At 40.3% G+C, this 16,384-nt stretch overlaps 1 protein-coding gene across 1 annotated transcript in view; it reads right to left on the reverse strand.

Annotated features, from left to right (window-relative positions):
* Positions 1 to 16,384, reverse strand: part of PHLPP1 (PH domain and leucine rich repeat protein phosphatase 1) — a 159,312-nt gene that overhangs the window by 51,606 nt on the left and 91,322 nt on the right. The window contains exons 2-3 of the mRNA XM_068396941.1: positions 15,810 to 16,006; positions 13,656 to 13,781 (exon numbers count right to left, since the gene is read on the reverse strand). Of these exons, the coding sequence (XP_068253042.1) occupies positions 13,656 to 13,781; positions 15,810 to 16,006 (323 nt within the window). The remainder of the gene's footprint in view (positions 1 to 13,655; positions 13,782 to 15,809; positions 16,007 to 16,384) is intronic.

Genomic DNA, 16,384 nt, shown 5'->3' on the forward strand with positions numbered 1-16,384 from the left:
AGTGACAGCCTACAAGAGCTTCTGAACTCTGATGAAGGAGAGACCACCCAACTTTCTGGGCAGAGATAGAGCCCTTGCCATAAAGTACCCTGAACCTAGAGAGACATCAACTTTTGCTGGCATAAGTGAAGTAGCTTGACACTGAAAGGAAGGACAAGGAGGGTTTTTTCTTCCTTTTTTTTTTTTCCTCTCCAATGCAAGCTACACAGGCCTCAGGATAAGTGGTCTCTATTGTGAACACAAAGCCACAAGCTTCGAGAGGAACAGACGGTGCGGTGTTCTTCTCTAATGCGACCGTTAATAATCCAGTCCTCCCACATCCATTAAAACGTTCGAATTTTTGTTACTCAATTAGTTCAGTCCTTTTGTTACTGTAGCTACTATTTTTCTTCCCCTTGTAGTATTAGATAAAAATTATTCACAGGCTATTCTGAGCAGTCATTTCTGAAAGCTAGATATTCAGTCTGTTTATGGTGCCAGAACCTGCCCGGTACGGTCCAGTCCTCATCACACTGAAAACACAGGAAAAAGCGCTGACACCTGTTAAATTAAAAAGGAGAATGTGTAATTTCAGGTGTAATGCTTACATACACTGTTGCTCCAACTACTTGTTTGGAATATGATATGAACAGTAATAAGCAACCCAGCAGTGCTTAGCAAGGCATGTTACTCTAAAAATATCTAAAGTACCAGAACTGGTAACTCTGAGTGTGAACCACAAACCAGCCAAACAAATCCAAATTCTACTCTCAAAAAACAATGCAAATCCTTTCTTAAAATCAAACCTGTGAAAAAAATCTAGTTAAAAGTAATTTTGGTTTTACAAGTTGTACGCTCTAGTTATTTTTTGTTTGCCTGTTTTTTTTAAAGGAATCACTTTGTTATACAAATAATTTAATTAAGATTTTTATGTAATTGACACATACTGAATGATGCCTCTACCACAGAGATAACCGTAAAAGTTAAAACCACATTTTAAAAGGTGTTAGTTCTGGCTAACTGTAATTTTATTGAAGTCTTTTTTTGTTAGCAAAACAGTACTCTAAGAATTAACTTCTGAATTGTTACAAGGAATACTCATATAAACAAACAGTTATTCTCACAGGCAGGGATAAAGACTTTTCTCATTGCTCAATACTGTTCTGTAACAAATTCCTAGAGAACAGAGGAGCAAGTTGAAAAACAAAGAAGAGTGACAAAGGAGAACAACATCTTAACAATACTTTCTTTGGTTCACCAGAAACTTTCATCAGTTGTTTTGAAGTTAAGTATTGAAATTCTGAAACTATTGTTCCCAAATCGAACAATAGAGGGAAATTTCAATCTTGCAGTCGTCTTCAATTGACTTCAATGCAGAAAGACCGTGCGTGTGTGTGTCTGCTATTGTTTACTGAGAGCAAAACATTTTTCTAAAAGATGATACAGTTTTTAATAAAGCACTGGGTTTCCTTGACTCACTGTGCGGAATCACTGCAGAGATAAGCTGATAATGGGTAAGAAAATGCTGACTAGAATATCGCTCACAGTCAAAGAATAAAAAGCATCTCGATGAAGGGACATTATCTGCAGAAAGTAGGGTTTCCACTGGGGAAAAAAGCCCCAATACATTCTGCTGTAAATAAACACCCCAAAAAGTTGTCTGGGCCGGGTTCAACAGACCTGTGCTCCAACGAAAATAGTGAAGAGAGTCAGTGTGGTAGCAATGCTATAGGGAAAGGCTTTCTAGATACATGTGGAACCTGCATCAAGTGCTCCTTATGGCTTCTTCGGTGTTTTCTTTCGGAGAACTTAAAAGTATAACTTTTTTACATGCTTTACATACATATATAAAAATAAAACCACAAGCAGCACAGTTCACGACTCCCCAGGCAGAAGAAGCCATTGCCCAGACCAACCCCTCTGGAACATCTCCTCATCACATCCTAAACTGCATACACCCTTAACACTTGTTTTCACATGAAATTGGTGTTGCATTTCCAGTAGTAACAACAGAGGGGCAACGGCTGGGGCAGTGACGTTCTTGGAAGATGGTGCATGACACCCTTGGACAGTTTTGGTAGCTACAGCATAAGCTGTAGAGTCAATGTCTGCCTTTTTGCACATCAAACCGCAAAGTCCAATGGAAGACTTCTTTTCCAGTCCCCATTGCAATCTCAGTTATGCAGCCCTGGCCTACAGTGTTTTAAGCTCTTTTTTTTCGGTCTCCGTGTGAGTATGGTGTACTGAAGTGCAGTTTCAAAGAAGTGTTATACAACTATAGCACATGTACTACAAAGAGTCCTGGATCCACCCACTGCAAACACCAAAAAGCTGTCACAGTGCTTTTAATTTTCCCCCAGTAGCAATAAAACGCAGCTTTATTTTGTGAACACCACCACAAATAATGCTGCTGGAGAGCCCTCTCCCTCCTTGGGGCCGTATGCCTTCTGCAATAGCACCTCACCTAAGAACTGCACACATGGCAAAGAACTAGGAGTCTCCCAAATATGAAAACTCACTTTTAAACACGTGTTACTCGTGCCACAATAGTACTTACAAGTATAAACAACGATTCACAAAAGCCAGCAGTACCTTAAATAAAAAAGGTTTCACCAAGATGTTTCGATTTTAATTTTTTTATTTTTTTAAAAAGGAAACCATATTTCAAGACTGGTAAAAGTATGGTATGGGTTCACTGTAAATCTTTAGCAGCTGGCAACGAAAACACTTTATCAAAGAAAAATACTTTATCAACCAATATTCTTGCCTCTTCTTGCTACACAGGGCTAAAAAACCACTTTGCTTTGTCCATCAGTGTAATGCCACCTCTGTCACTGAGCTACGCAACAAGACTGATTACCGTCTTTGTTTTAAAGCCTTGGCTATACTACAAAAATGATCTGTTGTTGACAATGGATGTCGACAATGGATGTCAGCAATGGACACAGCTGAACCCAGCTGTGTGGACAAACACAAGCCTTGTTTACACAAGGACATCTTTTGGTGTGACCTGTGGTGTGAATTTAAACCAACGTAATTATGTCTTTTTCCTGTTTACCCTCATCCCATTCCCTATAGCTCTATTCAGATAAGAAATTACTATTTAGGACTTCAACACAAGATAATTAAAATAACTAAACAGCCCACACTGTACAGGCAGCCAAATTCCCAGTCTGTTTGAACTAAGTTGACGATGTTAAATTACACCTGCTGTAGGCACGCTAATGTAAAGGCTGTGTAATTTTTCTCCTTTAGGATTTGTTTTTAAACAGTTCGATAATCATCACATCCCACCAATGCCTGCACAAGGCTTAACTAAACAGCGATACATACACTTGAAATATCTAAACTAACCGCTTAGAGCAAACAGGTTCTCCTCACCTCAGAAACTAACCTTGCTCCAAATCCTAAACCTCCTTTCTATTCAAACATCAAAGCCCTGCTCAGCAGAAGGGCCCCCCTCCACCGAGCTGCACTCTGCAGCCAGGAAACACATCGGTGCCCTCAGCCACAGCCAAGAGCCAAGGAAATGTTCAGACTGGTAAATAAGCTAATGCCAACAACCTTAATGAAAGAGGAGGAAAAAAAAAAAACAAAAAGGTTTTCTTTTTTTTTTTTTTTAAAGCTGTGTATTTTCATTTTTAAATGACAGCTTTTAAAATGGGTGCAAGTCCAAAGGGTGAAAAGGTAATGGCTTTTCTGGCCTCTCCTTTTTGTTTTCTTGCAAACGTTAAATTAGATGCATGCTAAATCAAGCTAAGGGCCTCACAAAGAAAAGATAAAACTCAGCAGAGGCTTGAAAGCGTGTCCCTCAGACTCACAAACCCAACAGGCAATGCCACAGGTAAGAGCTGTAATTGCCTACACTAAGAGGAAGGGCAGGAGGGCATGCCACTGCAGCAGCGTTCACAGGGCACGTGCCTCTTGCCCCATCTCTCCTCCGCAGGCAATGCAGCCAAAAGCCTCTGGTATAAAGACCTCATGCCAGCGAGACTCGGGGGCACAAAGATGATTTAACTTGTCCCTGCTCTCCTCTCCTTAGCTCTGAACAAAGATTTATATAGCAGGCAGAAATAGCTCACTTCTACTTTTGGCCCTTATGCAAAGCTGTAACAACTTAACTGAAAACAGTAGTAGCAAATGTGTGTGGGGACAGAGAAACGTGGAGGTAATGAAGCAGAAGTTGTGCTCCTTTACCCTTCACGAGATGATGATCCTAAAGGTCCTTTCCAACCAAAACGATTCTGTGATTCTATGATAGGAGCCCAGAAGAAATTTCATAGACGTGGAAGTCAGTGTCCCAGGTTTAGCATCAAGATCTTGAAAGTGAGAATTTGTCAAAAAAAGTGACATTTGTCACCTGTCACTTGGAAACGTTTGGTACTACCTGAAGTCATTGCTAGAATATGAATATCTTTGTTCCTTCAGGAGAAAAAGTGCTCTTCTTTTAGAGATCAGGTACTGGTATCAATATTACACTGGGAGTGATATCAACACTGTTACCTTGGTGGTAGTCACGCTAGGATGTTCACAGTGATAAGATCCCTACAAGGACAAGGCTTAAGATGCAACTTGGAGTTAAGGGACAGTAATTAGCTGTAGCATTAAGCTACTTATAATTCAGACATGTGAATCTCCATTTGGTGAAGCAAGGAATATTAACGTCCTTAAAACAGCTTGACGGAAAACAATTCATCTGTAAATACTGCAGAACAGGTGACAGTCTCACAAAAATTGAGAAATACTCCTTTTTCTTCTTACAACTTGTGTTAGACAATTTTTTACCAAGACAAGCTGCTGTACTGCCAGCAAGCAGACTTCGCAATGAGCAGCCTGCCAGCAAAGACTTTCTTTCAGCATTTACTATAGATTTCACTCTTGCCAGTGAGACTTCCAATAGATGTTCACTTGTCTGAGTCTCCCCAGCCCCACGTGGAGAGGGCTGTGGGGTTTTGTTTGTTTGTTTTAAATAAGAAGTTATGCTAGGCCCTCAGTTTTGACCTAGGTGTTCCTACACAGCTGCATCATATGGATTAATTCTACAGCGAGATGAACTCTTTTCATGCCATTATTTCACAGTACCTCAAGAAAGGCCTTCTGACCCAAGTGTTTTATAATCAAAACAATCATGACTATAGCTCTGCTGGCCTGGGGCCTAAAACTGGTCTCCAGCACTCATTCCCTCTTCTCCCTGGAGACCTTCCTCTTTCTCCACTGAATACAGAAGCCGCCTAAGGAGACTAAACGTCCCTAAAATTAGTTTTTGCTAATAATTCCTCTCCTTTTTTCCTCCCTGCTAGACTTTGCTTGGAAAGGCCCTCAGTGTTATAGCCATCCAGTTTCAAGACCGACTCAGTTACCACCTTACAAGTACCAAAGTACTGTGCAATATGTCAGTCCCTGCAACCCCCTCCAGTCTCATGGGATCTGCTTACCACAGACACTTAGTTCCCCTGAGCTTCATTACAGAGCGAAGTTACATTCCCCTGCTCACTCCCACCCCTCTACTCCCAGAGATCACTGAAAACAGTTTGGGATCCTCCTGGATTCAACACACCTTAAAAGGTAACATCTGCGACACCTCACTGAGCTTCTAGCTGTAAGCCATGGCGATGCTTTCCTGTATTTACACAAGAGCTGCACAAATTCAGCTTCAATAATATCAGAACCTGACTTAGAGACTTCAAAAGACATTACTTGAAAGCTATTCCAGATGTGTGGGCGATACCTAGTTTTCCATTCTCACTCTTGGCTGCAACGCTTCAATAACTGCTCTATTATTAACTGAGGGCAGCAAGTCCAAAACAAGGACCACAGACTCTCTAAATTTCAGCGAGGAAAATGAAAAAAAATAAAATATTGAAGCTACAGTTTCTCTAGAACAGAAATTAAGAGAAAAGCTTGAGGTCACCAATCACACCACTTTGGAATCAGCTGAACTATTCTGACATGGAAAACTAACCAGCTGAGCCAAAACACCAAACTTCCCTCCCGAACCATTACGAGAGAGACCACATTGAAATACACTCAGAAGTTCATTTCCAAAACATCAACTAACCTCTAACAACAAAAGGTGCAAAAGAATAGGTTTTGTGGGGAAAGAAGAGGAGGAGCACTTTCAACTGTTACCATCAAAGGAGAAACAAAACTGGCTTCAGGTTTGCTTTGCCCAATCTTCTGCTTTCAGACTTGAGATGACAAGAAGCCACCCACAGCAAGAATGACCAGATATGACTGCAGAGCAAAGGTCCCAAATACTGACGATTTCGCATACACACAAAAAAGGAAGTCAAGTTCCGCATGGAAACCAGAGGTTTGTTTGTATTCGAATACTTGTAATCATTGCCAAAAGGAAGCTGCGGGTTTATTCTTAGGGATCTATTTTTAGAGAAAGCATTATCTCAATATTGTCATTTTATGGTATTAGAGGAAAAAATGGTTTCCTTGTACTAAACTTAGAGTCATCACATTTCCTGTAAGTAAGGATCAGTTCAAAAAAAGCCCCACCGAAAAATAAAATCTTTCAGGGTTCTTTTTTCTTCACTAGATGTTGAATCAACAGTTGCAAACAGGCTAAAGGCACTTCTTAATCTTACAGATGTGAAGAAACCTGAATAGTTTTTATCCTCAAAGGAAACAAGCTTTTTGCAGAACCTTGGTTTTGGTTAAAGGCTATTTTCAAAAGATGCCACTGATGCTGGCGTTATACTAAACTCATTTTTAGGTCATACTAATATAGACACTCATTTTCAAGCCTCCAAGCACTACTGGCATAAGAAACAAACAAACTACTGCATGGTCACCCTCTCAGCGACCAGCATGTCCCTGATCTCCAACCTGTCCCCAACACACATGGTAGCCCAGAATCACAATGGTACATTCAAACACATGGACTAAGACTACAAAGTTCTAAGAAAATACCAGAAACTCATAACTGCAACACAAATAGCGTGTTTGTTGTATATAAAAGTTCTCTGTAGAATTGCCAAAAGTAAAAGCAAAAATAATCACCTAGAAATTGAGATCTCACGGAAACTAAGGTAAAGTTCTCTACAGCTTTCCTCCAAAAGACAGATACCCATTGCTTAGGAGACTAAACAAGACACCTGGAGAGGAGATACTGCATCCCGTGACTCTAGAGTATAAACTGGCAGCACTATAACAAGTAACATCCCAAATAACTTAAAATAAACTGCTTTATCCTTGCATATGATTTTTCCCTACACTTGCCATTGGCACTGCTCTGTGGTCAAGGCTTTGGAAAAAGGTATTCTGAGCTGGTTCTGCCCGGTAAGCATTAGAAAAGCCTGTCCTTAATGCTTCCAGAGAAAACTGAGGTTTGGTAATAAAAATCCCTGCAATGATGAACTCTGTAAAGAGGTTACAGCTCGTTATAGTATCTAAAAACACATATAAAACAGGTCAATCAGCTAGTGGGTAAGCCAAGGCAAATACAATGTATGGCTTATTCAACCATGAGACTAGTGGCTTCAAGCCTTCGTTACATGCTGAAGGCCATATTTTATAATAAAAAGCTCTGCAAAGGCTGTGTTCCACACTGAAGTTTGAATCTGCACTTTAGTCTTTCTCCTGGTTGACTATGCCTGATGATACGAGAAAGTCAGACGTTAGCATCGATCCCAAGCACAAATGCATGCTGGGCAGAGAATGGATTGAGAGCAGCCCTGAGGAGAAGGACTTAGGGGTGATGGTTGACAAGAAGTTCAACATGAGCCGGCAATGTGCGCCTGCAGCCCAGAAGGCCAACCATATCCTGGGCTGCATCAAAAGAAGCGTAGCCAGCAGGTCGAGGGAGGTGATTCTGCCTCTCTACTCCGCTCTTGTGAGACCCCACCTGGAGTACTGCGTCCAGCTCTGGGGCCCCCAACATAAGAAGGACATGGAGCTGTTGAAGCAAGTCCAGAGGAGGGCCATGAAGATGATCAGAGGGATGGAGCACCTCTCCTATGAAGACAGGCTGAGAGAGTTGGGATTGTTCAGCCTGAAGAAGACAAGGCTCCAGGGAGACCTTCTAGCAGCCTTCCAGTACCTGAAGGAGGCCCACAGGAAAGTGGGAGAAGGACTTGTTACAAGGGCAAGTAGTGATAGGACAAGGGGAAATGGTTTTAAACTGAAAGAGGGCAGATTTAGATTAGATATTAGGAAGAAATTCTTTACTTTGAGGGTGGTGAGACTGGAACAGGCTGCCCAGAGAAGTTGTGGATGCCCCCTCCCTGGAAGTGTTTAAGACCAGGTTGGATGGGGCTTTGAGCAACCTGGTCTAGTGGAAAGGTGTCCCTGCTCATGGCAGGGGCATTGGAACTAGATGATCTTTAAGGTCCCTTCCAACCCAAACCATTCTATGATTCTATGAGCTGACAGTATCTGAAATAAAGATGAAGCTACAGGCACAAGTGGATAGCAGAATCTTCTGTGCTGAAGCAAAAGCCAGTCCCCTCAGTTGATTATCTTTCTCTAGCTCAAAGGTGGATGAAGCACAGCTGAAAAGCAGGTACATCTCTAGCAGTAATGCTCAATTGTTGCTCACTGCATTTCCTCAGCACCGTTCCTGTAAAACACTTGCAGAAGGGGATAATTTTGGTCTCCTATTTTGGAAATACATTTGCAGAACTGCAATAGAGTTCAGGAATTCATTTTTAAATTCTACAGAATTTATTTATATAAATATGGTCTGTAACACTAAGCTCGTGTGCAGTCAGAATTCAGACCTTTTTTCCTCAGTAGAAATAAAAATCATATTACTAGAGTCATAGATCAGCTTCGTCCTCTTCACATGGTTCAGACTCACACTTCACAACGTACATCTCCGAACACAACTGCCAAACTTGCACTGAAAAAATAGCTAGAAGACTGAGGCAGCTGGTCAGAACTAGGTAACTTCAGAGAAAAAAGCTAAAAAGTTAATTTTGTACTGCTGCTTCAGGTAGGTCTCTACACAAGTTGAGGAAAGACGGAGACTACTGCTGTAGAGGATCCTGCATTACTTACTTGTATAGTAGAAACTAAATTCAAATCTGCTATTTTCTGCTAGTTTCACGGTGCAAATAAATGTATGAATAGAGCATTCTGCACTGATGCGAAAGGAGTAAGACCAATATGGCAGCGTGCCCTTCTCCCTTGAATTTGCTATTCTTGCTATTTTTAGCACTTTTTAAACATAATGTACACTGACATAATTTAGTCTCTCCTTTTCCACAGCAGGCTAGGCTCGTCTGGAACACCACACACATTTCCACTGCAGACTTGAAGACAAATGTGACTGAAACAGGGAAGGGAAAATACAAAGGCATGCAGGAGAAAACTCTGGTAGTTTTTAAACCAAGGATCTGTTTTTGGATATTTCCCATATTCTAAACAGGAGGGTTCTTTTGTGAATAGGTGCAAAGCCACACTGGCACGTAAGCCCCACACAACAGCTTATTCCCCACTAAACACGCTGTCACTATAGCCACAGCTGTGCAATTCAGCCTGGGAAGCGGTCAATGGTGTGCCCACACACACGGCTGTGTGCCTGTACATCTCTACTTATCTACCTGTATAGCGCGGCCACGCACAGGCAGCTTATGTCAGGCAGGCATACATTATTTATAGCCCTTGTCTCTCATCGCCTCTCTTCCTCTACCTGCCCAGTTGAACCGAGCACTAAAGCAGGAAATAATTGTCGCACGAAGCTGTCGACACACATCCTGCTCTTCTAAAGCTGAGAGGAAAGAAGTTCTGCGGGGTCAGATAACCCAGCATGCCCAGTGATGCATGCTATTCCAAGAAGATAAAATTCTGTGATACCTCCCTGCTTAAGCTCTGCAATACTGAATTTCTGAGGCAGGCATTGACATCCCATTTTAATTGTATGCCTTGGAACATTGAGGACTGATAACCATTTTTCACTCCAGTCAAACCATCCATGTCATGAGTTGTGTAGTCACCAACACTTACACACCACCTTCACATGTTGAAAAATGTTAAAACTAACTTTAGCTGTTAAAGCATCAAACAGCAGGAGCTTGCCACCACAGCCCAAATACAAGCTTCACGACAGCAAGTTCCACCACTCAGTAACACCTTATACATAAAACTTCTCTCTCTTCTGCTACGTTAAGGATGTAGCTTTTTAGGTTTTGGAAGTGGCAATCAAGGAAAGCCCTCATCGTGTCCTCTTCACTGTCAACTGCACGTTCTTCGCCCATCCTTCTGCACTCAGCATTCAAGTAGTAAACAGTGGCAGATCAGAATCGCTCTGCAAGTAATTGTGTGGATTCCAGAACCATCATGCCAACTTTATGCAGACAAAATTCTTTAAAGCCATGAAGATGTCCCTTTCTTCCCCCTCCGCTCCCCCTCCCAGTTGCATAAGCTTATTTTTCAACACTTGGCAACAGAATGAACATATTAGATCACAAAGGACCAAATTTGTTGTTGTGGTTTTCCTTTTGAGCTTCCTTAACTAGGACTCCAGTATTTGGAAAGTAAAAGGAAAGAAATGCACTGTGGTATAGAACTATCAATATTAACGAACAAGCCACACTTCCAGCTTTTAAAAATATTATGTTTGAGGCTAAATCAGCATATCTAAAAGTGACCTATTTGGAGTAAGTATGTCACCAAGTTCGATATTTAGGTCAGTATTTGTGCAATAATTCCAGTCTGTCCTGAAAACAGGAGTTCTCTTCACCTCAGGACACACACACACAGAGGAAAACCCATCCTAACACCTCTTCACAAATCTCTTCCAAAAATTTACCGGGGCAGAGCACGAGAGCTGTCTTGGCTAAAACAGATTTCGCTGTTCGAATGAATCAGATTATACAGGAGTGATGCTCATTTTGAATTAAATTGAGCCCAAGTCTCTGCAAACATGAATTCAAACCTTCTCTAGCATACATGTATTTATTGCAGGAGTGATGCCTTAGGATTTGTCTCATTCTGGAACACCACTAAAAAGTCAACATTGCCAATACTCTGTGGGGAGAAAGACTGCAGAGCAAGCATTCTTTGAAAGTCTCCTTTCAAGATTAAGCTTGTTATTTGAAAGTTAAAATAACATCATCTTCTAGCTCTTTTGAAGTATACAGAAGACAGACATCAAAATTTTTTTCATAGTTAAAAACCAAACTGAGCAATTTTAATGAAAGATTTTACCAGGGATCTCCTTCTGCATTAAAACTTAAAATTAAAGCTTTCATTACACTTTTAAGAATCAGAAGCCTCAGTTTGCAGCAGCAGGCATCAGGAGCATGAAGGACTGCAGAAAAACTACCACTGAACCTAAGTTAACACAAATGTCAGTTTCAAAACAAATGCCATTAAATAACATCTATATTTAAAATACAATCTTAAATATTATTCATAATAATTCACAAAAGGGCACGTACTATATACACCACCACGATTAAAGAAGAATCTGTAAGCATCACATGACCTAGCAACTAGAATCTCACAGTTAAAGAGCCACAAAATCTTCCTTCCTAAATTTGCTTGCCTTTAGACATACAATGCTCTACACTGTATTTTCTTGGTTAGCAAGAATACTTCAACTTCTTTGAACTTCAGTAGCTTCCAAACACCTAAGGCAGAGTACCTCATATAAATGTTGGGGTTTTTTCCCTGCGTGAGAACGCTAGCTTGCCTGAACTACAGAGCTGAAGATGTAACTTTTTCTCATTTATTTGTACATGTAAATCAGGGACGATGCACCTTACAATTAAGCACTTGGACACGAACAGCATTAGCTGCAGGAAAATTGAGGTACTTCTGCAGCATCACTAGTTTCTCTTTTTCTGTTCTTCAGAAACAGTGTTACTGCACATTACTTCCTACACAACTGCCTTGCACACAATCATGCTTGTCTCTGGTTTTCAGTCTAAGGATAGAAAACCCAAACATTAAAAAACCAACTTGAAGTGGCAAAGTACTGTTTCGAAATCCACGAATCCAGAATGCCGAGACTCAGCTTTTGGGGCTGGGGGGTGGAGAGTTGGGGAAAACGAAGCATCATTTTTCGCTCAAAGCATGTTTTACCAACAAAAGGAATAGCATAGTGAGTTTCTTCAGTTCTGACAGTCTGAGAAGACACTTCAAACTATGTATTTTCTTTCTACTCTTACATAAGAAAAATGGGGAGGATATCATGAGTGCATGGGGATATGTTCTCATGCTGGCTACCGTCCCAATGCTGTTAGTCATTTGGGTGAACCAGAGAGAAAGAGAGAAGCACAGCATGGCACAGAACAAGCTTATGCTGCCAGTAATTCAGACGAGCTTTCTGGCCATTTATCTCTACTTCTAAAGTTCATTGTTTTCCACTGTTTTTCTCACTCATTAGATTTGCCTTTCATTTATCTGATGTCAAAGCCTCTGGAGATGAAAGGGCACTACTCTCCCAGAGAGAGCCACAAAGCGGCAAGAACTCAAAAACCTCACAGACCATGCCTCACCGTCTCACAAAACACGCCTTGGGGATTTTTACCTTGAGGCTTAACAGACCTGAGCAGGGATGCCAGAACAGCGTCTTTAAAGAGAATTTTAAAACTTACTAGAAAAGAAACCTAAAGGACATTTTAAATGATGTATGTGTTGGGAGGTGCAACAGTTACTGCTCAAAGAAAGTTTGACATAATAATCAAACCTCTTAAAAAAACCCACAACCCAGGCTGTACCACTGGGCAATAGGCTGGATAATACATTATTGCAATCGAAAAAGACAGAACAGATTTAGTGTGTCATAAATATCTCTAAGTAGTACTACATAAAACCAAGTTGCTTTAACATAGTAAAGAGCATGAACAGACAGTCCTATCAACTATAAAATTAATGCACAGTTTAGGCCTAACCAGAAAACCAAAGAGAGAGTGCTGACAGCACAGCAAAAGAACTCGCATGGTAAAAAAAAAACCAAACAGTGGTTCAAGATAAATAAATTACTTTAGAGGGGATTTATCAAAAAAGTGGCAGGGATTAAGAGATAAAACAGGTAATTGTGAAAACTACCTTTCAACAACACGAAGTGGAACTGAAGAGTCAAACAAAATAATGCAGGACCTAAATTCCCATAATAAATTGTGCTCTAAGCACAGTATAAAATTTGGTTTAAGAAGGCTTTAGTTAGCAATTTTTTTTTACTGACATAAAATGATTGCTTATTAAAAAAAACAAAAATCAGTTATAAAACTAAAGAGATTCAGCAACATTTCCAAACAAGAAAAAAATTCCTTAATTCTAGAGCAATTTAATCTTTAGGCTCTGTGTAAGGGATGAATTAAAAAAATCCGACACTATTTTAGGTTTTATTAACACTGAAACAAAGCTTTTTAAACTGATGTTTTGACAGTTATATTTCTCATCCTTTTTGTTCTAATGATCTCACTCCATTCGTCCAGCTGAATCAAGATGAGAAAAGGGAGAAAATCCATCATAGAACGTTGCTTACACAACCACGGTAGAAAGAAGTCTCAGTATAAGTGCAGAAAAATTCACCTCCCTATTGTCTGTTACTGAGAGCTCCCAAATTGAGGGTTTTTTTTGTGCACCACTAACAGCAGTAGCAGTTGTTCATGATAATGAACCCAGAAGAGGGACTATATTGCTGCATGGAGAAGACAGAACCAGAGGAAACACCACGAACATCCTATTCAGGCAGGTATTAGCACTCTTCTCACCTTTGATGCTTGTCGAAGCCATCGCAAATATTCAGTGAAGTTATCAAAACAAATGTAGTAGGTCTGGCTTTGAGGTCCAGAGGAGCTAAATGCTAAACAGTGCTGGTGCTTTTTCACTTCTTCCACCTACAGCAGAAACACAAAACTGTTAGTGAACAAGAAACAAAAGCCTCTTTGTAGAACTCCCCATGGCAAAGTTAAGTGTGCCCAAGAGGAGCTCTTCAAGTAGAGTTGGACGAACCCTCTCAAGCACTCAACCTGGATCTTGGCTGTCAAATATTCATGAACTCTACACAAGGAAGGAACAAGAACAGAAGGATGAATGCATCTAATGAGGAAAACACCAAGAACGTCAAAACTTAAGAGAGACTGAGCACTATAAAAGGTTTCCAAGTGAAACACATTTAAGGTTGCCTTTATACAACCTCAAGAAGTCCAATTTCTCTCCTGGTTATTAAAAACAGGCTTAACAAAATCCTTCTCTTACAGCTCAATTAAATTCTCTGGCATTCCTCAACTTGCTAAAAAACACCCAGAATACATCATTCTGCTACCATACACGAGAAGTCCCACACAACTTATGGTCTCAATGTCTCAGCACTGCATTCTGGAAAGCCTTTGTAGATCAGGAAGTGCAGAGTATTTATGGGGTTGAGGAAGAATATTTTTTGAGTGATAATTTAAAAACCACTTAGTTCTGTGCCAAGCATCCTCCTCCCAAGCTTTGTCAGCAGAAGCCCTCAGTACATTTTTCTCAGCTTAGTTCTCCTTTTTCTTTTAAAATTTGTCAACTTTCTGCTTAACACAGTCTGCATGTTTTATATTACACCAGGCATTTCTGTACAAAAAAAACTTAGAAACTCCATGTTAAGCAATTAAAAATGGTACACAATCTCTTCTCTTTTTAAATTTAAAAAGCAAAACAAATCTTTTTTGTCTCAAAGAGAAGGCCGATGGGGACCTGAATCCTCTTCTCTCCAGTGTGCTACAGCCAGGAATAAAATTCACTCTCAGAGTTCACCCACTGCTGCTAAGAGGAAAATGTCTCTACTTCAGTACCTCCAAGGAAAAGCTGAAGAATCACATGAAGAGTCATGAAAGGAGATAGGGAAAACAGGTCCTAGAAGGGGGGATCACTTTCCACATTGCTAGTACAGAATATTAACAAATCAACTTTAGTCTGCATATATAGTATTGTGAAGCTTGTTTCTCTCCCAATGACTCTTAACAATTAAACTTAGCAGTATGCAAGGTAAAAGAGCATTATTTCAGGTGTAAATTCATCCTCAAGCTAATGATTCTCTTTCCATTATCTTGGCTAATCAAGCCAATAACAGCGATCGAAACACTACTTAGGCCAAAATAGTAATGTTGTAATCTTACTATCTTCACTAAAGTTTCATGGAATCACGCACTAGTTATGGTGGGAAGGCACCTCTGGAGGCCATCTGGTCCAACTCCCCTAGTCAAGCAGGCCTGGTCAAACAGCTGTTTGACCAGGACTGTGTCCAAATGGCTTTTGAGTATCTCCAAGGATGGAGACTCCACAACCTCCCTGGGCAACCTGTGCCAGTGCTTGGTCACCTTCACAGTGAAAAAAAAACTTTCCTTATGTTCAGACTGGACCTCCTGTGTTTCAGATGTAATCAATCAGAAAAAAGTCCAGTTTCAGCTTTTCACATGTAAAAATATTTGTTGCTGTTAGCTTACGTTAGACCACTACTCATACAATGCTGAACACTCAAAAAAACCCCAATGTTGAAAATAAAAGCCCATGCCCTTATTGGTTAATTTTCAGATCTTAGAGTAACCCAGCATAGATAAAAACTGGATGAAGAGGCATGGTACAGATCATACACAATACAGCTACATGTATCCTTTGGTTGTGTACTACTGCACATATAAAACTTTTAGCACTGCACACGTGAAAAGGAAACTGAATGGGTTTCCCTTGCTTTCCTTTAGCATCTTAATCCAAATGTTGTAAATTGATAAATATGACTTAGCATAATCAACAGTCATTTACATACTTTGATAACCCCATTTACAGAAACAAGCTTTTGAGGGGCTAGGAATCATCATAAATGGATGCGATCTTCTCTGCGTAAAGAGATTGGGGTTAAGAAAGCAAATATATAAAATAAAATATCTTACTTTTCCACCAATTAAAGGGAGGACATGCATCTTTCCAGTCTGGCTTTCTTTTACTGATGAGACAATTAGGCATGTTCCGCAAAGGATAGCTTGGCGTCTTGTCCATCTGTTGACTGGCAAATGTATTTTCCCTTTTCGAACATTGTACATTCCTGAGAGCTGAATCCTTTCGGAGCTGCCAATGCTGTGGGGCTTTCCTGAAATAGAAACAAAAGCATCCACTTAATCATGGAAAACCTTTGCCTCTTTCACTCAAATCATCCTGAGACTTTATTAGCAAGTTTCCAAGCTACAGACTGCAGCACGACAAATGAAACACAGCTTCAAAACCACGCAAGCAGGTGATTTAGTATCAGCTTCAGTACAGGCTTCTTTCATAGACAGAAGTATATGACGAGTTGGTATCATGGAGAGCAGACCACGATCTTGCAATATATTAAGTAATCGGCAATAGTCACAGAAGTACCAATTAATGGTACCAGTCTTCTCTATGGGACCTGGAAATGAAATGTTCATCCTTAACAGTAATTAACTGGTTACAGTTGAGTTCATATTGACTGTTTGGTAACTGCAAA

This window comes from Nyctibius grandis, chromosome 3 (assembly GCF_013368605.1).
Source record: "Nyctibius grandis isolate bNycGra1 chromosome 3, bNycGra1.pri, whole genome shotgun sequence".
In the NCBI taxonomy this organism is placed as follows: Eukaryota; Metazoa; Chordata; class Aves; order Nyctibiiformes; family Nyctibiidae; genus Nyctibius; species Nyctibius grandis.